At 38.0% G+C, this 17,312-nt stretch overlaps 1 protein-coding gene across 1 annotated transcript; it reads right to left on the reverse strand.

Moving 5' to 3' along the window:
* Positions 1-4,241: 4,241 nt before the first annotated feature.
* LOC121669389 (APAF1 interacting protein) lies at positions 4,242-17,304 on the reverse strand. The gene is made up of 8 exons (XM_042038208.1): positions 17,197-17,304; positions 14,770-14,870; positions 11,841-11,889; positions 10,447-10,564; positions 9,269-9,404; positions 6,523-6,690; positions 5,860-5,982; positions 4,242-4,683 (listed from the first exon to the last, which is right to left on the reverse strand). Exons 1-7 carry the CDS (start codon positions 17,302-17,304, stop codon positions 5,883-5,885), a joined length of 780 nt encoding a protein of 259 aa, XP_041894142.1. The 3' UTR covers positions 4,242-4,683; positions 5,860-5,882.
* Between the last annotated feature and the right edge of the window lie 8 nt (positions 17,305-17,312).

The raw sequence follows: 17,312 nt of genomic DNA on the forward strand, positions 1-17,312 counted from the left end.
CTTAACAGGAAATTAGTCTCATACTTGCTCATATGCTCTTGCAATCAACAGACACTTGCTTGCAAAATCCTAGTGTGTCTGAGATACAAAAGGCATGTTAACTGTTTTAAGTACCAAAATTTTGCAAACAGACAATAACAGGACATGCCCAGATATGTCAGGGATGTAGCAGATGAATGAGGAAAGAGATGTTTGCTAACACAAAAGTATTCCTGGGTTTGAAAGTTCAACCAGAATGCAAATGGTACTAAGTTTACATTTGGTTTCAAAGATTGTAAGGAAAACACCAGAAGGAAGAAAATCTTACAGAAAAGCAGGATTAAAACTGAATAAAACACGGAAATAAGACAAACCATAAAGACAAAAGAAATGGAATCTTTAGTGTTAAGTGCCCAGCAACCTGCTGAGCCCGGGTAATGCACCGTCATCATTTGCACATATTCCTTCTTGCAGTGTTCTCAGGAGCTGCACAGAAATGGGGACTGTCAGGGTAACCTGCTTTGTCTGGAGAACAGGCACTTAAAAATGACATCATAAAACAGAGGCTTCATCTGGAAAGACAGAGAGCTGGTATCCTTCAAGAGGGGAGAAACTGAAGCCACAAAAACTGCGCGTTGTTACTTGTGGTAGTCTTAATGTACATCTGAGCAAGCAGGACAGCTCAGTTCCTGATTTCTCGGGTTTGTAAATTCCTTCCAGGTGAAATCAAATTATGTAACCTTTCTCTTAACCACAGGTTTGTAGTACAGTAAAAAAAAAATACCAGTTAGATATTTGATATCAAATTGGGATACAGCAGGGATAAATTGGCAGCTTGTACTCAATGTGACCCCTCTGTTCTTTTCTAACTCATGCTTGAAATAAAGACAGCTACATCCTTGGAGTTAAGAGGGAAGCCTAATGAAATGAATCCCCTAACTTTCCAATGGAATTTAGGGTAGTATCTGATTCATTCAAGGTCTTTTGAAACTCCCATCAAAGTGAACTGTTCAAGGCATGTCCTTAAGGTAATGGTTGAATCAGCCACAAAATCTAGACTTCCAGCTCTTTGTTTTAAATATAAGACCTATTCTTTCTTCTATATCCAGTGTATTCTGTTTGTAATAACCAGAAATTACCATTAGAGAAACTGAAGCTAATCGGAGGCTCATTAAGGAGCAAGAATTTATGCTTAACTACTCAAATAAATTCTTGTTGATCTGGTTTCTGGAGATTAACCTGTAATTTTATCTGTCATAGATGGGAGAAACTTGCTAGTACAACAGCACAGTATCTTAGAGTAAAAAACCCAACACACATATGTAAGTACAGAGAGAGTGTTTGTAAACGCTACTCAGAGTATATGAACTTCCATGATTCCCCATCTGGACAAACATGCTCATTCCATTTTTTGTACTGAGCATTAGGCAGTCACTGGCTTTCTTTGACTGCTCTAGCAAAAACTAGCAGATGCAAGATTAAGTCTGAAGACTACAGAAAAATTTTAAAATTTAATATTTGGAATTGCTTTTGATTTCAATAGATTAAAATCCTAAGAAATAGGCAATGGCTGTGGTTCCACTAGAGGTTTCACCTACAAAATAATTTTGCACTCATTATGCTGAAACCCTAGCATGCTTATTTAGCAGAAATACCACCCTATGCTAATCAAGTCAACAAAAAAATAGATTTTATTTACCATCCGTTTTATGCAGCAGTACCAGGATAAATGCCTGAGGTTTTTTTCAGTCTTTTCACTCTTTTATAAATCAGGTCAGGTAGCATTCCTCCTGAGTAACATTAAGCTTTTAACATTAAGCTGACTTGGAATTTAAGTAAATGTCCAGATCCATGAAGGCTTAGATCAGTTGGTAGCAAAGTGCAGTCTCAGGCACCTCCACATGCTGTTACAAAAGTCTCAGCTCTGAGGGCTGCCCTTGGACACAACCTGGCTCTGTAAGACACAACTTCTATTTCACCTAACAGGTAAGAAAACAAAATAAAAAAGCCTGTGAAGGTTCACCCCCCCCTTAGAACAAAAGTTAAACACAAAGTGGCTTGAAAAATGAAGCATTTTCCTAATTTTTTTATTGCTTATGAATCTGTAGAGATAACTCCCTTCAGTAGAAACACCTAAACTTGTATCAGCTCAGAAGTTAACTACTTTGAAATAAGGAAGGATTAATATCAAACTGTATTTTTTTCTTCTACTCCTCAATTTAAGAGTAATCTAGAGTGTTCCAGGGATCTTTTTTCCAATTTGACATCTTCTGTAAAATAGCAAAAAACTGTTACAAACCGGTTTGCCAAAAAGCGCGTCAAAAAAAGTTTAGAGGAAGGCTACTGGTTTATTTGTAATGTTCCATTGGTCAGTGGGCTTTTTTCATGTTAGTTTTTAAATGACAATTTCAGAGCTAAAGAGGATGCCAATTGTTCAGGCATTACAGCATTCACGACAGAACACACACTGGCATCGTAACTGCTTATGGTGAGTTAAGAGTTCTATCTATTCGCATTTCAAGATCCCGTATTCTGCAGTTTTATTTCCTTCTTGGAAAGCAAGCAGGATGTTTGCTAGGAAGTTACTTTTATTGAGAAATGTTGGAACTTACTTGGCTTTTTGGATGAGCCATTTGAAATGGGAATTATGTCATTTTGCCATAAGCCTATCTGGTGATACTAAACCTAGATAATCGGCTTCGATGGAGATCAAGTCTTTGCTGCAAACAGAGAAAAATACCTAGCTGGCTTATAAGCCTACCATTCACATCAGAAAAACAGACTTAAAATTATGTGAGTTAAGAAGCTTTGAATCATATGAGACATTTTCCTATTTTTGTTCTACATAATCAGAGCTGAACTGCAAGAGCTTTGTGAGCACTTCAGGAAACAGTAATCATTTCACAGGGTTATGAAGCCACCAGAGTTGCGAAGGCATTAATTTCTTTGATGAGGGTTCACATGAGAAGACATGAGAAGAGTGCATTTAACTCATTTTCAAATCACTAAATGGCACTCTGAGCATCTAGAAATCCTGTAGGAAAGAACTTAACTCCTACTGTAGAAATGTGATGATTTACAGATTTTACAAAGGATACAGAGTGGCAAATTGTAGCTGCCTGAGAAAAGTGAATATTGTAATTAACACAACCCCAGAGGAACATATTTGGCCAAAAATATCTTTCCTCATGAGTGTTCTTCTATGGTTTGTCATTATATATGCAAAACAAAAAGACACCAAATATAAAATGTTCTTTATCCTTACAAAACATCAGTATTATGGAATGATACAATCATTACCTATTTTGAAATCATCATCAGAATACCACACAAAATTACTTTTTGAAAAAATCAGGCAGTTTTAATAAAAAATTAAAAGGCCACAATAAATAGATGGCAACTTGATTTCGAGACTCATTGGATTGTCACATTAAGAAGTATTTTTATTAGTACATCCACAAGGAAGAAAAGCTGAGAGAATTGCAGTCTGCTTTCCCTTCAGGTCAGTTGCACCTCTGAAGTCTTGAACCCACTTCAGAGATACTTTGTGCTTAAGTGAAGCAGCCTGTAAAAGTCACCCTCCGGTCTAAAAAACAGCATTTTCACACAAGTTTTACTGCAATCCACATACACTCAGAAGATGTGGAATCGTTGCAAAATATTTGCCACTGACAAACAAGTGTCTAATAATGAAAAAACATATAATAAACATATAGCCAACAACATGCAGTTACCTAGTGATAACCACTATTTCACAATAACCAAGGTCAAAAAAAAGTGCCAGAGATGATGGAAAGGGAAGTGGTGGGAATGCATGGCCCCTAGCAGAAAACAGGGTCAGCCAGCACTTAGCCTGTCTCAATTCACCCTCAGGAGTGAGGTCTCAATACTCAAGTAGAAAGTTGGTCAGCTGAAGCTTACACTGATGCCACTGGGGGCCATGGCAGAAGATTTTGAAAGAAGACACTAAGTGTCACAAATATGTGAGATTGTATTTTAATGAGCAGTTTGATTAAATCTACCTTGGGGGGGGGGGCTAATCAGAGGTCAGAAAAAGCTGTTATTCAAAGTGAAGGAATTTAAAGAGGTAAGACCCAGAGCAGTCCCTCAGTAACAACTACAAAACACATGCTATAAAATTATGTGTTTCCTTCTCATTATAATGACAATTAGGAGAATTTAAAAATACATATGCTACAGGCTTAATTTTAAAAGAAAAAACAAAACCCATAAACACGATCATGGTATGAAGGAATCAACACTTCAAACAATGCTTTAAACTTTATTAACTTCTAATTAAGGGGTTGTCCTCACTTTTTTCCCCCAAAGAATAAAAGCTACAATAAATTTCAGAAATGGAGACTTATTTCGAGTTAAGTGGTGTAGCATTAGAGCAGGATCAACAAATGCAGGTTGCTAAAATATGAATTTTTAAGGCACAAAACCAAAATGTGACATTGGTTCTCCAAAGTTTTTCGAAGTATTTTTGCATCTGAATTTTCATTCCTCCGACTGTGGCATTTGACAGGATTTGTAAATTACAATGATTGTTCAGTACTTGGTTTTTTTTAACTCTCCTTATCTTCTTGGACGCGTTTAACAGTTAAAAGTGCCTGAGATTTGTCAATCAGCAGAGGACCAGCACCCCCTTCTGGCTTCAATAGTGTGGGGTGAAAGCTGGAACTCCCATCATCAGTAAGAAACCTGTACAGGAGAAACAAAGTAAAAGCAAAAATATTCTAAAACTACTCATAATAAACAGGCAAAGGAATATTAATACCACTACAGTAGCCCAAATTATCCAGTTGCAGGGGCTGAGGAGCCATTTTAGAATGGTTCTCATGGGCCATGAGGTAGCTCTGCACAGGTGTGGCAGCCAGCGTGTCTTCATCACTGCAGGCAGTGGCAGCACCCTGAATACCTGCTGAGGCAGAGGCTCACTGACAGCAAACCTCCTGTCCCACTGCCTCCTCCTCTGGGGTAGGCATAAAGGCTGAAGAGCCAAGTCCCTGTCTCTTCTGGGCTCATGCTGCCTGAGCAAGCATTTGTTATTTCTTCTGAGGAAAATGTGGGTACAGTGGATTAACTGCAACGTTAGCCGATCCTGTTTAATTACACCACTGCTTTGCTCAAGAAATTCCTTTATAATTTCAGTACTGGTACCTTTAAACTCGCTTGCATTTTCCAACTCTGCAGTGTTAAGCTACCACTGCATTTTGCCATATCAAGCTGTACATTATTTATGTGAGAATTGTTTCAGGTATCCTTCATGCAAAGTACATCCTGATCATGTTACCAATGGGGTTTTACTTCAAAAAGTTCTTATGAAAACTTCCAAAACTGATCATTGCTATAGTAAAGTCAAGGTGATTTTCTGCATGAGGTAAATGAGTGACACTAATCAGTGAAACTCAAACCAGCCAAGTCTGCTGAAGGAAAAAACAAAACCCCCTAAAGCCCCAACCAACCCACCATGTAAGTAATACCACTGAGATGGTCTGAAATCAAATCTGATCCCACCAGCCGAAGAACAAATGTGGGTGTTCAGACATCTCTGTACAGATCAGCTCACTAGGCTCTGGCCTTTTTAGTGCATTGGCTTTTCTGCTAATGCTTTTGATACTATTTTGTTTTAAAAATAAATCACAGTCCATGCTGTACCTTGATACTAAATATGCACTGGACATACCTAGCTATTAATACATACACTTTTTGTTGTACTGTGTGGAAAAGGATCATTATTTCAGGCATAGATAAAATTGCAGACTGGGGGAAGATGAGCAATACTGAAGTTTCCTGAGTGGGAAAAGCAGACTGAAGTGATGGTGTCATCTGTAGACTCTCCCTCCAAACAGATCATCCTGCCAGATAAATTCACACCTGAATATAAATGTTGTTGACATTTACAAGATCCCATTTTCTCCAGCTGGATGTTTTGAAGGATCTAGCCCGTGCTGCTTCATCTGCACTGCAATATCAAACAAGTAGTCATAACATTCACACCTAAAATAAATAGGGAAAAAAATGCAATGTAAGTAAGGCTCAAGTCTTACCATGTTTTATGAAAATTAGTATTTTCCTTCCTTAAGCTTTTTATCACCAGTCTGACTGTCTGACTGGACAGCTCTATCATTGTTTACTTCCAATGCTGCGGAATGGAAAGTGCCCAGCATTTTTGCTACATAATATTGATTTGCTGCATTCGATCAGCAAATGAAGTAAATTCCAAAAATGGGACTAGAGAGGGCCACACAAACAGTATTGGCAGGTATCATATAACAGCAGGGACTGCCTGCATGTTTCATATGAGGAGGGACTTCTTGACTTGTCTGAAAGGAAAATGTTGGCAACCCTATGAGCCAGCAATGATATGAAAGGAAAAACAAGCAATGGAATCATGGATGAATCCATTCCCAAAAGCTCCCTATACATGCAGTGAGGCCTTAATATTCTGAATCATTGTCCATGGGCTGGAAATATACATAGCATTAAGTTCATTAAGATCTTGAGGCAAGAGATAGCATATTCCTGAATTGTACTCACATGGTTTTGGCTTTTTCCCATGTCTCTCCCCATACATAAACACCGTGACGTCTGACCAAGACAGCACAAGAGTCTGGGTATTTTTCCATTGCACGTGCCATTCTCTCCTTGAGATCCTTCTCTTCTGGTGTATTCTCAATAATAGGAACCACTAGTGTATCATCATACCTATAAAACAACCCCATGGTCATGTATTTAAAAAGCCCTCTGCTTGGATGTATGAAACCTTTCCCTAAGAAAGAGATTATCCTCTGACTGTGTAAAATGTTAAGTTCTCAGCACTAGATTTTACGCTCTTCTCTTGTGAGTCATGCTGTAGCATAAGAATTCTCAGGAACATCTCTCACTCACAAAACACATACTATGCTGGCAATACCTGAGCTACACTTGAGGCACAAAAAGAAAATAACACTTTAATCTATTAGGTGTAGCTGTTTATTCCCATATCACTTTGTAGTTGGGTCCCTTTACAACTTTTTCAAACTTTTCATCCTGTATTGGCATCATCTACAAGCTCTACCTCAGATTAAATTATTTAAAAGAATCATATCATGAAGAAGGAAATTAAGTTGTTTGCTGAAGAGCAGAAAAAAATTAATTTAGGTAGTCCAAAAAGCCCCTGGAAGATTGTCCTGCTAAGGCATATAAATAGAAGGTAGAGTCAACACATGAAAAATAAATTCTCTGTGATGGAGTCATTGGTGGGCTACATGTGATCTTAAGAGAGCCTGAGAACCCCAGTTCCAAAGACAAGATGATGCACGTTACTCAGTGGAACTTGCCTGAGAGTTTCTTCTGAAGGAGGACTGGGATATTTGGCATTGTTTGAACCTTAATTAGCACTAGCAGAAACTTGTTTAAATAGTTTTAATAAGTCCCCAGTTCAGGTTCAGATTTATCATTGAGATCACATAGGTATTTCATGAGTGGATGCTAGTTGTACTTTCTTTTGTAAACCACAGAAAGAAAGCAATGGTAAAACACCCAAACAGCAACAGCTTGTATTTTAAATCAAATATTCAGAAGATAAAGTCTCATCCCTTATGATTCTCAATGCTGATGCTTTCTCAAGGAAGGCTATAAAAATAGTGAATGAAGAAAGTGAGGTGGCATTTGAAGCTTTACTCTGACTCTTAAAAATTGTGATCACTAAAATTACACTTGGAGTGTTTGTTACTAATTGGGCCAAATGAGTTAATGGATCGGCTTCATAGGTTCTGCTTTCTACTTGCACATGAGCTTGGAAGCTGCTATAAACACCATAACTAATTCCTAATCAGGACCATAAGCTTTCTATCAAGAACTAATACCAAAAAAATGCCAACAAGACTCTGAATGAGCTAAATACTTGGTATCTCTTTTTAAAATTGAAATATAAGCAGCCTACATTAAGTCAAACCTTCATGTAAAATACCTTGTGACAGTCTGACTTTGAAAGATGTTCACTACTGATCTAATTCTCCTTCTATGGAAGTCAAAGGTAAAACTAGTCTGGGGTCACTGGAGTCATATTTAGGCCAACATATACTTCTGATTATTCTATCTGTAGCATTTTCCTGGACAGCTTTTCCAGAAAAGCTTTATGTAACTAGAAACAACATACAATCCCTTTTTTCAGAAGGTCCCATTTTGTACTTTGAATCCAAGGTCCCACTTTTCTTTTGAATTCAATGGGGAGACCTGTGTGAAGCAAGCCAGTGGAATCAGTTTAGTATGGATGAATATGTGCTTATGAGCCATATAACCTGGAGCTTTGATTTCTTTAGTTTTTCTGGTAAATTAATATAATGACACAGGTCAACTTGGAGGCACGGAACCCAATAAATACAATGTTTCCTGACTAACATATAGGAGTGTGTAGGAGTTCAAAATGCATATTAAAAAAATTGTTGTGGATTTTTTTAAAACCAGTGTTGTTAGACAATTCAATAAAAGGGCTTGTATTTTTACCACATTAAAAATGCACATGCTAATGGTGACAAGAAAGTAAAGTTGGCAAGTCAACCAAAATGGAATAAAATATGCCTGGGCGTAAAAATCACATATGGCTTGTTCCCTTGCCAAAGGGCAATAGTTAGATACAAAAATTAACATCAAAAAATGGAAAGAATTCAGCATTTCAATTTCTCATCTCCTTGTCACATGTTATATAAATGTTGTTTGCAGATCCCAATTCAACACTCTGTGGGTGGAGACCTCAAAACAAGCCATCACACATAATTTGGAATAACTCAGCACTTACCTCAGAGCTCATCCTTGAAAAGTAATAACATTATCTTTAATGAGCTGTTTATTCTGAATTTTCTTTCAAACTCTGTCAAGTAAATCTGAAATCCTCTACTCTCTTAACATGCCCTAAACTAGCACAGGCAGTGATATGTGAAGTCCACCCAAATGTAGTTTGTACATGCTATCAATCCAACCTAGTGCTGGCTGGCTCCAGTTTCAGCTGAATGTTGTAGAGATGTGGTAACATCTCAGGACGTAGCTCTTTATTTGGCTTGTTCCTGTAGCTCAACAGACCACAGCAGCCTTGGCATTACAAGATTTTATCTCAGATCTCTTCCACAGGCTTCAGACCTTACAGAGAACCAGTGACTCATTCATTCCAGAGGTCTTTTTTACTTCTTATTCCTAATATTTTATATTACACACTTTCAAGTACATAACTCAAATTACTTGTATTTATATTGTTGAAAACAAATGATCAAATATCACGCCTCTTTTCCTAAATATAGAGGAGTACCTGTAATAGCCTCCTGAAGTACACTTCTGGATTCCTTTTATCATCTCCTGATGGGTAATAGAGAACTCACTCCCTGGGTAAAGAAGGGTAGCCATAACGGCAGCCTTGGAATGTGTATGGATCACTGCACCTGCCCCTAAGAGCAGAAAAAGAAAAAAAAATTAGAATTAATTTTAAAATATGTCTAATGAGAAAATTTAATGCATATTCTTGATTAATTTCCTTTGATTAGTCATCTTAGCAAATGGTGATCTGCTGTATGAGATGAAAAAATATACAGCAACCTAAATGAAAGAATGAGGTAATTACTCACCTGTAAGGGATAATTATGGATTGTCTTAGGACACTTGCGTTAACTTTAAGTTCGTGACAACGTCAAGGAGAGACACTACTTGTACAAATTCAAGCAGAAACACTACTTGTACATTTCTTTACATACTGCAGTAACTGAAACACTCTTAATTTTATCAGAGTTCTGAGGTTATGAAGAATTCCCAAACTTATTTGTGACGTGAAAGTTTAACGCCCTTTCTTTTTATGTCTTCTTCAATTATCTGCTGATTCTCTGAAAAAACACTCATCATTATCTTATTGTGTCATGATGGAAAGATAGGTAGACAATAATTATAATCTACTTATGAAGATGCAATATTGCTTTTCCTTGATTACACATGTAAGCTGCTTTTGCAGGAAGATCAGAAGAGACTCCCTAAATCCCCTCTAAAATAACATATAAATTTTACACAACATCAAAAGCTTTATTACTTTGTCCACCTGCAAAAGAAAAGTTTCATACTGTTTTCAGCTATTCATAATTTGTTAATCTCAGCCAATGGATGCAAAAGGATTTAAACCATAATAGCTGAATTGGTGAAACTACTGATATAAAACTGCTGCAAATCCTGGGCTTCCCCTGCAACCTACCAATATTCTGCACAAAAAATCAGTGCTGAAAACATGATCACAGGCATAGCTACAAGAGAAGATTAAATTGCAAGTGACACTGACAGGATGTTATATCCCACTCTATACATACCTTTGCAAATCAGTTTATTTTATAGTTTCATGTTTATTTCACTGTAACTTCTATGTATAAAGAATATGGTACTGAATATCAATTTTGTGGATGTACAAATACAGTGTTTCAGTGACTGCTGAACTACAACACTGCTAGATACCTCTCATAGTGTAGGCATTCATAAAAAGAGGTGTGCACTGGCTTTTCTTTAGTTTCTTGTGCAGTGGAGGACCGCTGATGTCCTGTTCATCCATGTCACAAACAAACATATCTTCTGGCTGTAAGAAAGAAGAAATTATTTTGACCTGTGATAACTCAAATAGTTTTGTTTTCCCTCTAGGGAAACAAATATATACAAACCACATATTTAATATAGAATGTGATTTTTACTTTGTAAAAGTGCTGTAATGCACCACATTTATTCCAGCTTCTAATACTACTTACTGACATTGTGTAATGGAAATTAATATTAGGTACTCTTTTTACCTAGACTGAAGCCACGCAGATATTTGTAAAACTACAATTTTCTCAGAAAGGAGATAGTCTGTAGCTCAGTAATAACAATAGATCAAAAGGAAAAGTAGTAACTGATTCAAAATAAGAAATGTAGATGTACTTTTCCTTCTCTACTTAAAAGAACCAACAAATGACACAAGTTAATACATTTAACTTGTAGAACTACCTCTTTTTAAACCTTACTTTTAGTAGCTTTACATGAATATTACCTTTGCATCAATTGGCTACTCATAATAGTACGAAGAATTGTTCAGGGCAGTAATAAAATTTTAATGTTATTTTAAAAATCAGCAGAAAATACAATCGCAAGAGATTTCCTTCCTCACTTTGCTTAATCCTCTGCTACTGCAAGCACAGAGCAGACCATCCTGGTTATCTTACATACCTTTGCCTACCTTACCTCTCCACATCCCCAGCAAACACTGCTGTGAGACCCCAAGTTTCTATCAGTGAAGAAATTCCTTTCACTTCTCACTGTATTTATCCTCAGATTTATGAGATGACAAATCCTTTCCATGTATTACTCTACTCTGGGAGAGTACCTGCTGTCATAAAATAGTTATCATTTACCATTCTCCCCTCCTCTTACATTTTGGGGTTTTTGGAAAACAGACAGACAGACAAGGTCACCTTTTGATGGGGAGAGTATCAAGATAAATACTTGCAATCACTCAAACGAAAATAGACGGCGGTGAGGTGTTAATGCCTATTCACGTGAGCACGTGGGTGACTTGAAACTGTAGCCAGACAGCTTTAGCCAATCAAGCTTGACAAAGAATAAGGTTGGACTGGAGTAATGCCCCACTCTCACACTCCTTTGTGTTTATTTCAAGCAAAGAGATCATCAAGACTGGCCTCTGAAACACATACTGGCTTGCTATGATAGTGGAGTACTGGGAGAAATCATCAGTTGTTTCAGTAATGTAGTCAACAGTATAACAAGTTTGTTAGTTCACATAAGGAAAAATGAAACTCTAAACAAAGGCACTTTTATCCATCTCAAGATGAGCTCTGAGGTAAAAGTACAGCTTAACATACCTGTATTCTTTCCTTCTGGACTCCTGAAGGAGCGATGTAGATTTCATCCCTAGGAAAAGTTGCAGATGGGAAAAGTCAGTAGACACAGTTGAGCAATGACTGTTCAACTGCACAGGCCTTAGAGCTCTTGAGCCACTGAAACGGAAATAGCAAATCTAGACCCTCACAATTTAAAAACTTTCTTGCTCTTTCCATACACTGATAGGTAGATTATTTTCAAAATAGAACCAAATTGTACAAGGGCAAATAAAATCTGTAACTTGCCGGGGTATAAATCCCTGCTTTCAACTTGACAGATACCTGAAAAACATGTAAGAAGTGCAGCCTTACACTTCCAACACAGTAAAACAGCCTCTCCCTGCAATAACTCAAACTACAATTCAGAATAAAAATTAAATGAGAAATTGCAAGCAGATACTGCTCTGTGACAAGACAGGTGACAAAGCCATTACATAAAAATCTGTAAAGTATCTATAAACAGTAATAACTATCTGTAAGATTCAACACTGTAAATACTTTCTTTTTTAACTGTGCAGGTTAGGTTTCTAGTGCAGTTACGTATTTATTTGTGTTGATAAAGAGATAGCACTAATTCAGTGCAATTAAATGGCTGAAATTTAAGTAGAAGCGCATCACTTCTTGCAAGGACTACATGAACAAAAACTGTAAAAACTGATCAAAACTAAAATGATTTCAAGATGGTATCTGCATTATTTTTGTTATTAGCACAAAAACCCCAACTAGATTCTCTCTCTCAATTGCAATCACTATTCAGCTTCAGCAGTCACATACTAAATTCAGGAGCACAGAGACATCTAGTGAATAAGTAGTCAAGTTACAGATACATTTCCTATGGACCACGGGATGTTTCTATTTCTGGACAAGAGTAATGGAGCTGGGGAAGGGTCTGGAGCACAAGTCTTGTGAGGAATGTCAGAGGGAGCTGGGGGTGTTTAGTCTGGAGAAAAGGAGGCTCAGGGGAGACCTCATTGTTCTCTATAATGCCTGAAAGGAGGGTGCAGCAAGGTGAGGTTGGTCTCTTCTCCCAGGAAACCAGTGACAGGACAAGAGGAAATTACCTCAATTTGCATCAGGACAGGTTTATTATATTGGATATTAGGAAACATTTCTTCACTGGAAGGGTTATCAAGCATTGGAATGGGCTGCCCAGGAAAGCAGTTGGCTTGCCATCTCTGGAAGTATTTAAAAAACATTTAGGCATGGTGCTTAGGAATGTGTTTTAGTGGTCAACTTGGCAATGGTAGGTTTATGGTTGGACACTTGAGCATCTTAAGGATCTTTACCAACCTAAACAATTCTGTGATTTTAATTCTTCCAAAAATAAAACTCTTAAGATGATGTACTATTTATAGTGGTAAAATGTCTGTGAAGGACAGAAAAATGTGGCTTTATAATATTTGTAATTTTTAACATTCATGAATTAACACTGCTGGCATTGCATTAATTTAGTCTTAATTCATTTGCATGAGCAAGATGAGAAATCAAGTGGTAATTCTGTTAACTCGTGACAGACACACAATTTTTCTTAAACCAGTTTTTTATTTTTAGAACTTAACCAGAAAGGGAAAATCTGATGACAAAATAAAGTCTTCAAATACAAGATACCTTACAAAGAATTCTATATCCATTTTTAATAAGCTATCCCACAACCAAATTGACTTTTTTTTCTTCCTGATAGTTGATATGAACTGCACAGTGAGTAAGGCTGATTAAGATTAGCTGGTAAAAGCAGTTGATATATATGAATCAAATTTCAATTGTTCTTTCACATTTTCCTATACAACAATTTTAAGTAAACAAGCTATAGAACTACTAAGGAAAACTGCATCACTATAATAGTGCATCCTCTGATAATGCCATTTGTCTTGCCACAACCAACAGGAGTTGCACTGGAATGACAAAGAAAATAGGCTACATTTAGCTACTGATGACAAATTAGTGCTAGAAAGTTCTTCCCATAGACTACTTTAAAAACAAGAATTTACCCTCTTTTCATTCATCTCATTATTATTACTATTGTTGCTTTGCTTGCAAAATCAAGCAGGGAAGTTGAATGACCTGCACAAAATACAAACAGCACAAGCATGAGCATTTAGGGTCTTTTATTCATGTATATATAAAATATATATTTGAATAGCAATGGCTGTTTGTGCATGCATGCAAGTGTATACCAGAACAATGAGAGGTCAGATACTCTAAAGTTCGTGTCACAACCTTGTGACTGAGTACAGAATTGCAGGCACTGTACAAGGCTCTTTGCAGAATGAGGACTTACCTTTTTTTTCAGTGGCCACTGAGAGGAGCTCTGTTTCCACTAAAAGTTTGGGAATTATGAATAGGTGGGAGAGAAGCAAATTAAAACACAAAGTGGTGCTTCTTCATAGGAGATACAGACCAAAAATTATTGCTGTTACCTGTCCTGCTTTAATTATATGTTAAGTATTTGTCTCCTTAGAAATTACCTCAGTAGAATAGTAATTTCTTTCTTAGAGGAAATATCTGGCCTGCAAAACGTCCAGGGTGAGATTGATCTTACTTAACCACAGGCATTTGAAAGCCATGTGCCTGATGTAACCCACTCTAAATTCCATACTGAATGAAATGAAAAGGGGGAATGCATTGTTCTTTAAAGACAATTCATCGACCTTAAACAAAGGTATGAAAAGGACAGGATAAGGTCACTCTCTCCAGCTGTCTCTCTCCATTGAAGGGTCTGCAATGATTAATTCAGATTATTCACCTCCCTTCTATAAGGTTAGATTTGGCACACTTCATTTCCCCCTCTAACTTCTTGCTCACTCTTGACTTGCAAACGTTTCTCATGGAACTGAAATGCCCTCCTCAGCTCCTAAACACAGCCAGCCTCTCTCTGTAACTACCACATTATTTCTCTTTCATCATTACTTACCCATGTTTCAAGCTGATTCCTCCACCAGTTCCCGTTACCCAGCCTAAGCCATAAAACAGTCTACAAAGCTCTGGGATAAGATTCCTTGGATGTAACCTATCCTAAAAAGAAATTAAACAAATAAATGAAAAACCATCAGAAACACCTCAAACCTAAGAATTTAAGTTCTCAAACAGAGTTTAAAGGATTAGTACTTTTATACTGCAGCAGAAGTCTAATTTATGCTAATGAACTTCAATTACAAAATAATTGCATGTTTACACAATGCCCTTTAAGCTCTGCCAGGCACATTCACACCTTGAAACCAACAAACAAAACCCCCAAATAAGGTGCATGTCTGACTATCCTTCACAGAAAAGGGCTCATCTAAAATTTATTTGAGTGCAGTGGCCCATAGACCAGCAGGATTATGTTATGGACTATTACACAAAAAAAAGGAAAATAAATGCATCTAACATTACCCATTTTTACAAGCTCAACTAGTAGTTTTCCTATTAAATCAGTTCTTTTATAGGTTTATTTTACTTGATTTACAAGTTTCACTAGAACAGACATTATTAGTCAATAGCACTCAAAAGTACCACACAGAAAATATATGCAAATTATTTTATGAACTTTACATTCCTACATTTTTTACAACACAAGGTTACTTTACATGCAGTTCAGCCAGAAGGCAAATTGCATTATTTTAATATTTCTTTAGAAGGAAAAAAAGGTTCCTGTATTTTTTCCACATTCCATTGTTTATTACATTAATATCTGTATCTATATACTAACCAAAGGTATCTCTAGTGTCAGAGGTAAGAGTCTACCTACATTACCACAGTAATACAGCTGCTTTTATGTGTGCCTTTTTTTTAGGTTTCTTTTTTTTTTTTAATTGCAGCAACTAGAAGTTTTAAAAGTTTTTCTAAAATGTCAAATGATTCGCTGCTCTACTGCTCACCTCAGTCATTAAGGCCCATGAAATAATATTTCCAAGACAAATGTTTTGTTTAGCAGCAAGAATCCACATTGGGGGGGAATATTTTGTCAACACCCGCAGAGCAGGGAGAACCAAAGCAAAAGCAGTGCACAGCAAGAACAGTAGGCACATGGTTACTTGGTGCCAACATCTTTCCTGAAATACTTAGAAGTGCTTCCAGTTGGTGTTGGACTCGCAGAACTAGGGGTGAGGAGGCAGCATGGAACAGGACCACAAAGCAGTGGTTCTGAGGCAGGAGACTGGGAAGGTGAATTACTGGAGATGGCAGCCTGGGGCACGTTCGACGTTTGGAATCTCCTACTTCAACCTCACCTTTGCAACCTCCAATGACAGTGAGACACAAGATCCTTAGGCATTCTGTTAACTGTCCCAGGCTGGAAATATTTTCCTAATGCCTAGCTTAAACCTTGTTTGTTGTAGCTTGTTTTCTCTTACCAAAAATCATGAACGTGCAGAAGATGGTCTTCCCTTTCACCTCTGTGGCAATGTTTTACCTATTATGACAACTCAATTTGCTGCTCTTTTTTTCTTGTTGTTTTTTGTTTGTTTATGATGAAGTATATTTTTTCCCTCTTTCCTGAAAGGCCATATTACCTAGTCTGCTGATACCTCTCATCTCCCTCCTGTCAGTTCTTGCTGGTTTTGAAGCTTGGGCTGGTCTCTCGACCAGTGTCACACTGGAGAGGTGTTCCAAGCCTTGTCCAGGCAGTGCTTCCATATGCTCAATGTTTACTTTGTTTGATGAAGCCCAGCACTGCCAACTCATGTTCTGGTTGTGATGATATATAAAACCCCAATCAAAGACCAATTAAAGGAAACCAAATCACAAAACAAACCTAAAAAACCCCAGTTAACATAAAAAGAGGCATGAGTCCTGTAGATGCAGCCAGACTAAAGCTGGCAACATTTGGAAACTGTACTAAAATTTGTAACATGTTTATATAGGATCATAGCATAGTTAGGGCTGGAAAAGACCTTTGGCGATAACCTAGTCCAGCCCCCCTGCCAAGGGAGGGTCACCTAGAGCATGTGACACAAGAAAGTCTCTAGTTGAGTTTTGAATGTTTCCAGAGAGGCAAACTCCACGACTCTCTTGGGCATAGCCCCAGAGCCTATTCCAGTGCTCTGCCAGCCTCAACGTAAAGAAGTTCATCGCCGTGTTGAGGTGGAACTTGTGTTTTAGCTTATGGCCATTGCTCCTTGAATGCTGGACACTCAGTACGCCTTGGTCTTGCTGGCTGAATTTCCTCCTGGCCGCCAGGGCACACTGCCGGCTCACACGCAGCTTGCCATCCACCAGTACTCCCAGGACCTCCCTACTAATTAGCTACTGCGAAGCTACTGGCTAATTAGCAAGGTTCAAGAACAGCCTCAGCACCCGCGATTGCGGGGAGCTCTCTGGAGCGCTGGCGGAGCCCCGCCGCCCCCCGGCCCCTCGTTACCTGCGCCGCATCCCCGCCGGCGGCCGCCATGGCGCGGCCAGCGCGGGGTCCTTGCTCGGGGCCTTCTTCGGGGAGCCGCCCGAGTGCCTGCGGAGCAGCGCTGGGCATCCCCCGGC

This window comes from Corvus kubaryi, unplaced genomic scaffold (assembly GCF_017639235.1).
Source record: "Corvus kubaryi isolate FWS band 111438036 unplaced genomic scaffold, C.kubaryi_AGA036_p1.0 37392, whole genome shotgun sequence".
Taxonomy (NCBI): domain Eukaryota; kingdom Metazoa; phylum Chordata; class Aves; order Passeriformes; family Corvidae; genus Corvus; species Corvus kubaryi.

Coding starts and splice junctions, on each gene's coding strand:
- LOC121669389 (XM_042038208.1), bottom strand. CDS start 17,304: ATGCCCAGCGCTGCTCCGCAGGCACTCGGGCGGCTCCCCGAAGAAGGC. Junction 14,871..17,196: donor CCGGCGGGGATGCGGCGCAG/GTAACGAGGGGC, acceptor ATTTCTTTTTAG/GATAGGTTACATCCAAGGAA. Junction 5,983..6,522: donor TGGGAAAAAGCCAAAACCAT/GTGAGTACAATT, acceptor TATTTATTTTAG/GTGTGAATGTTATGACTACT.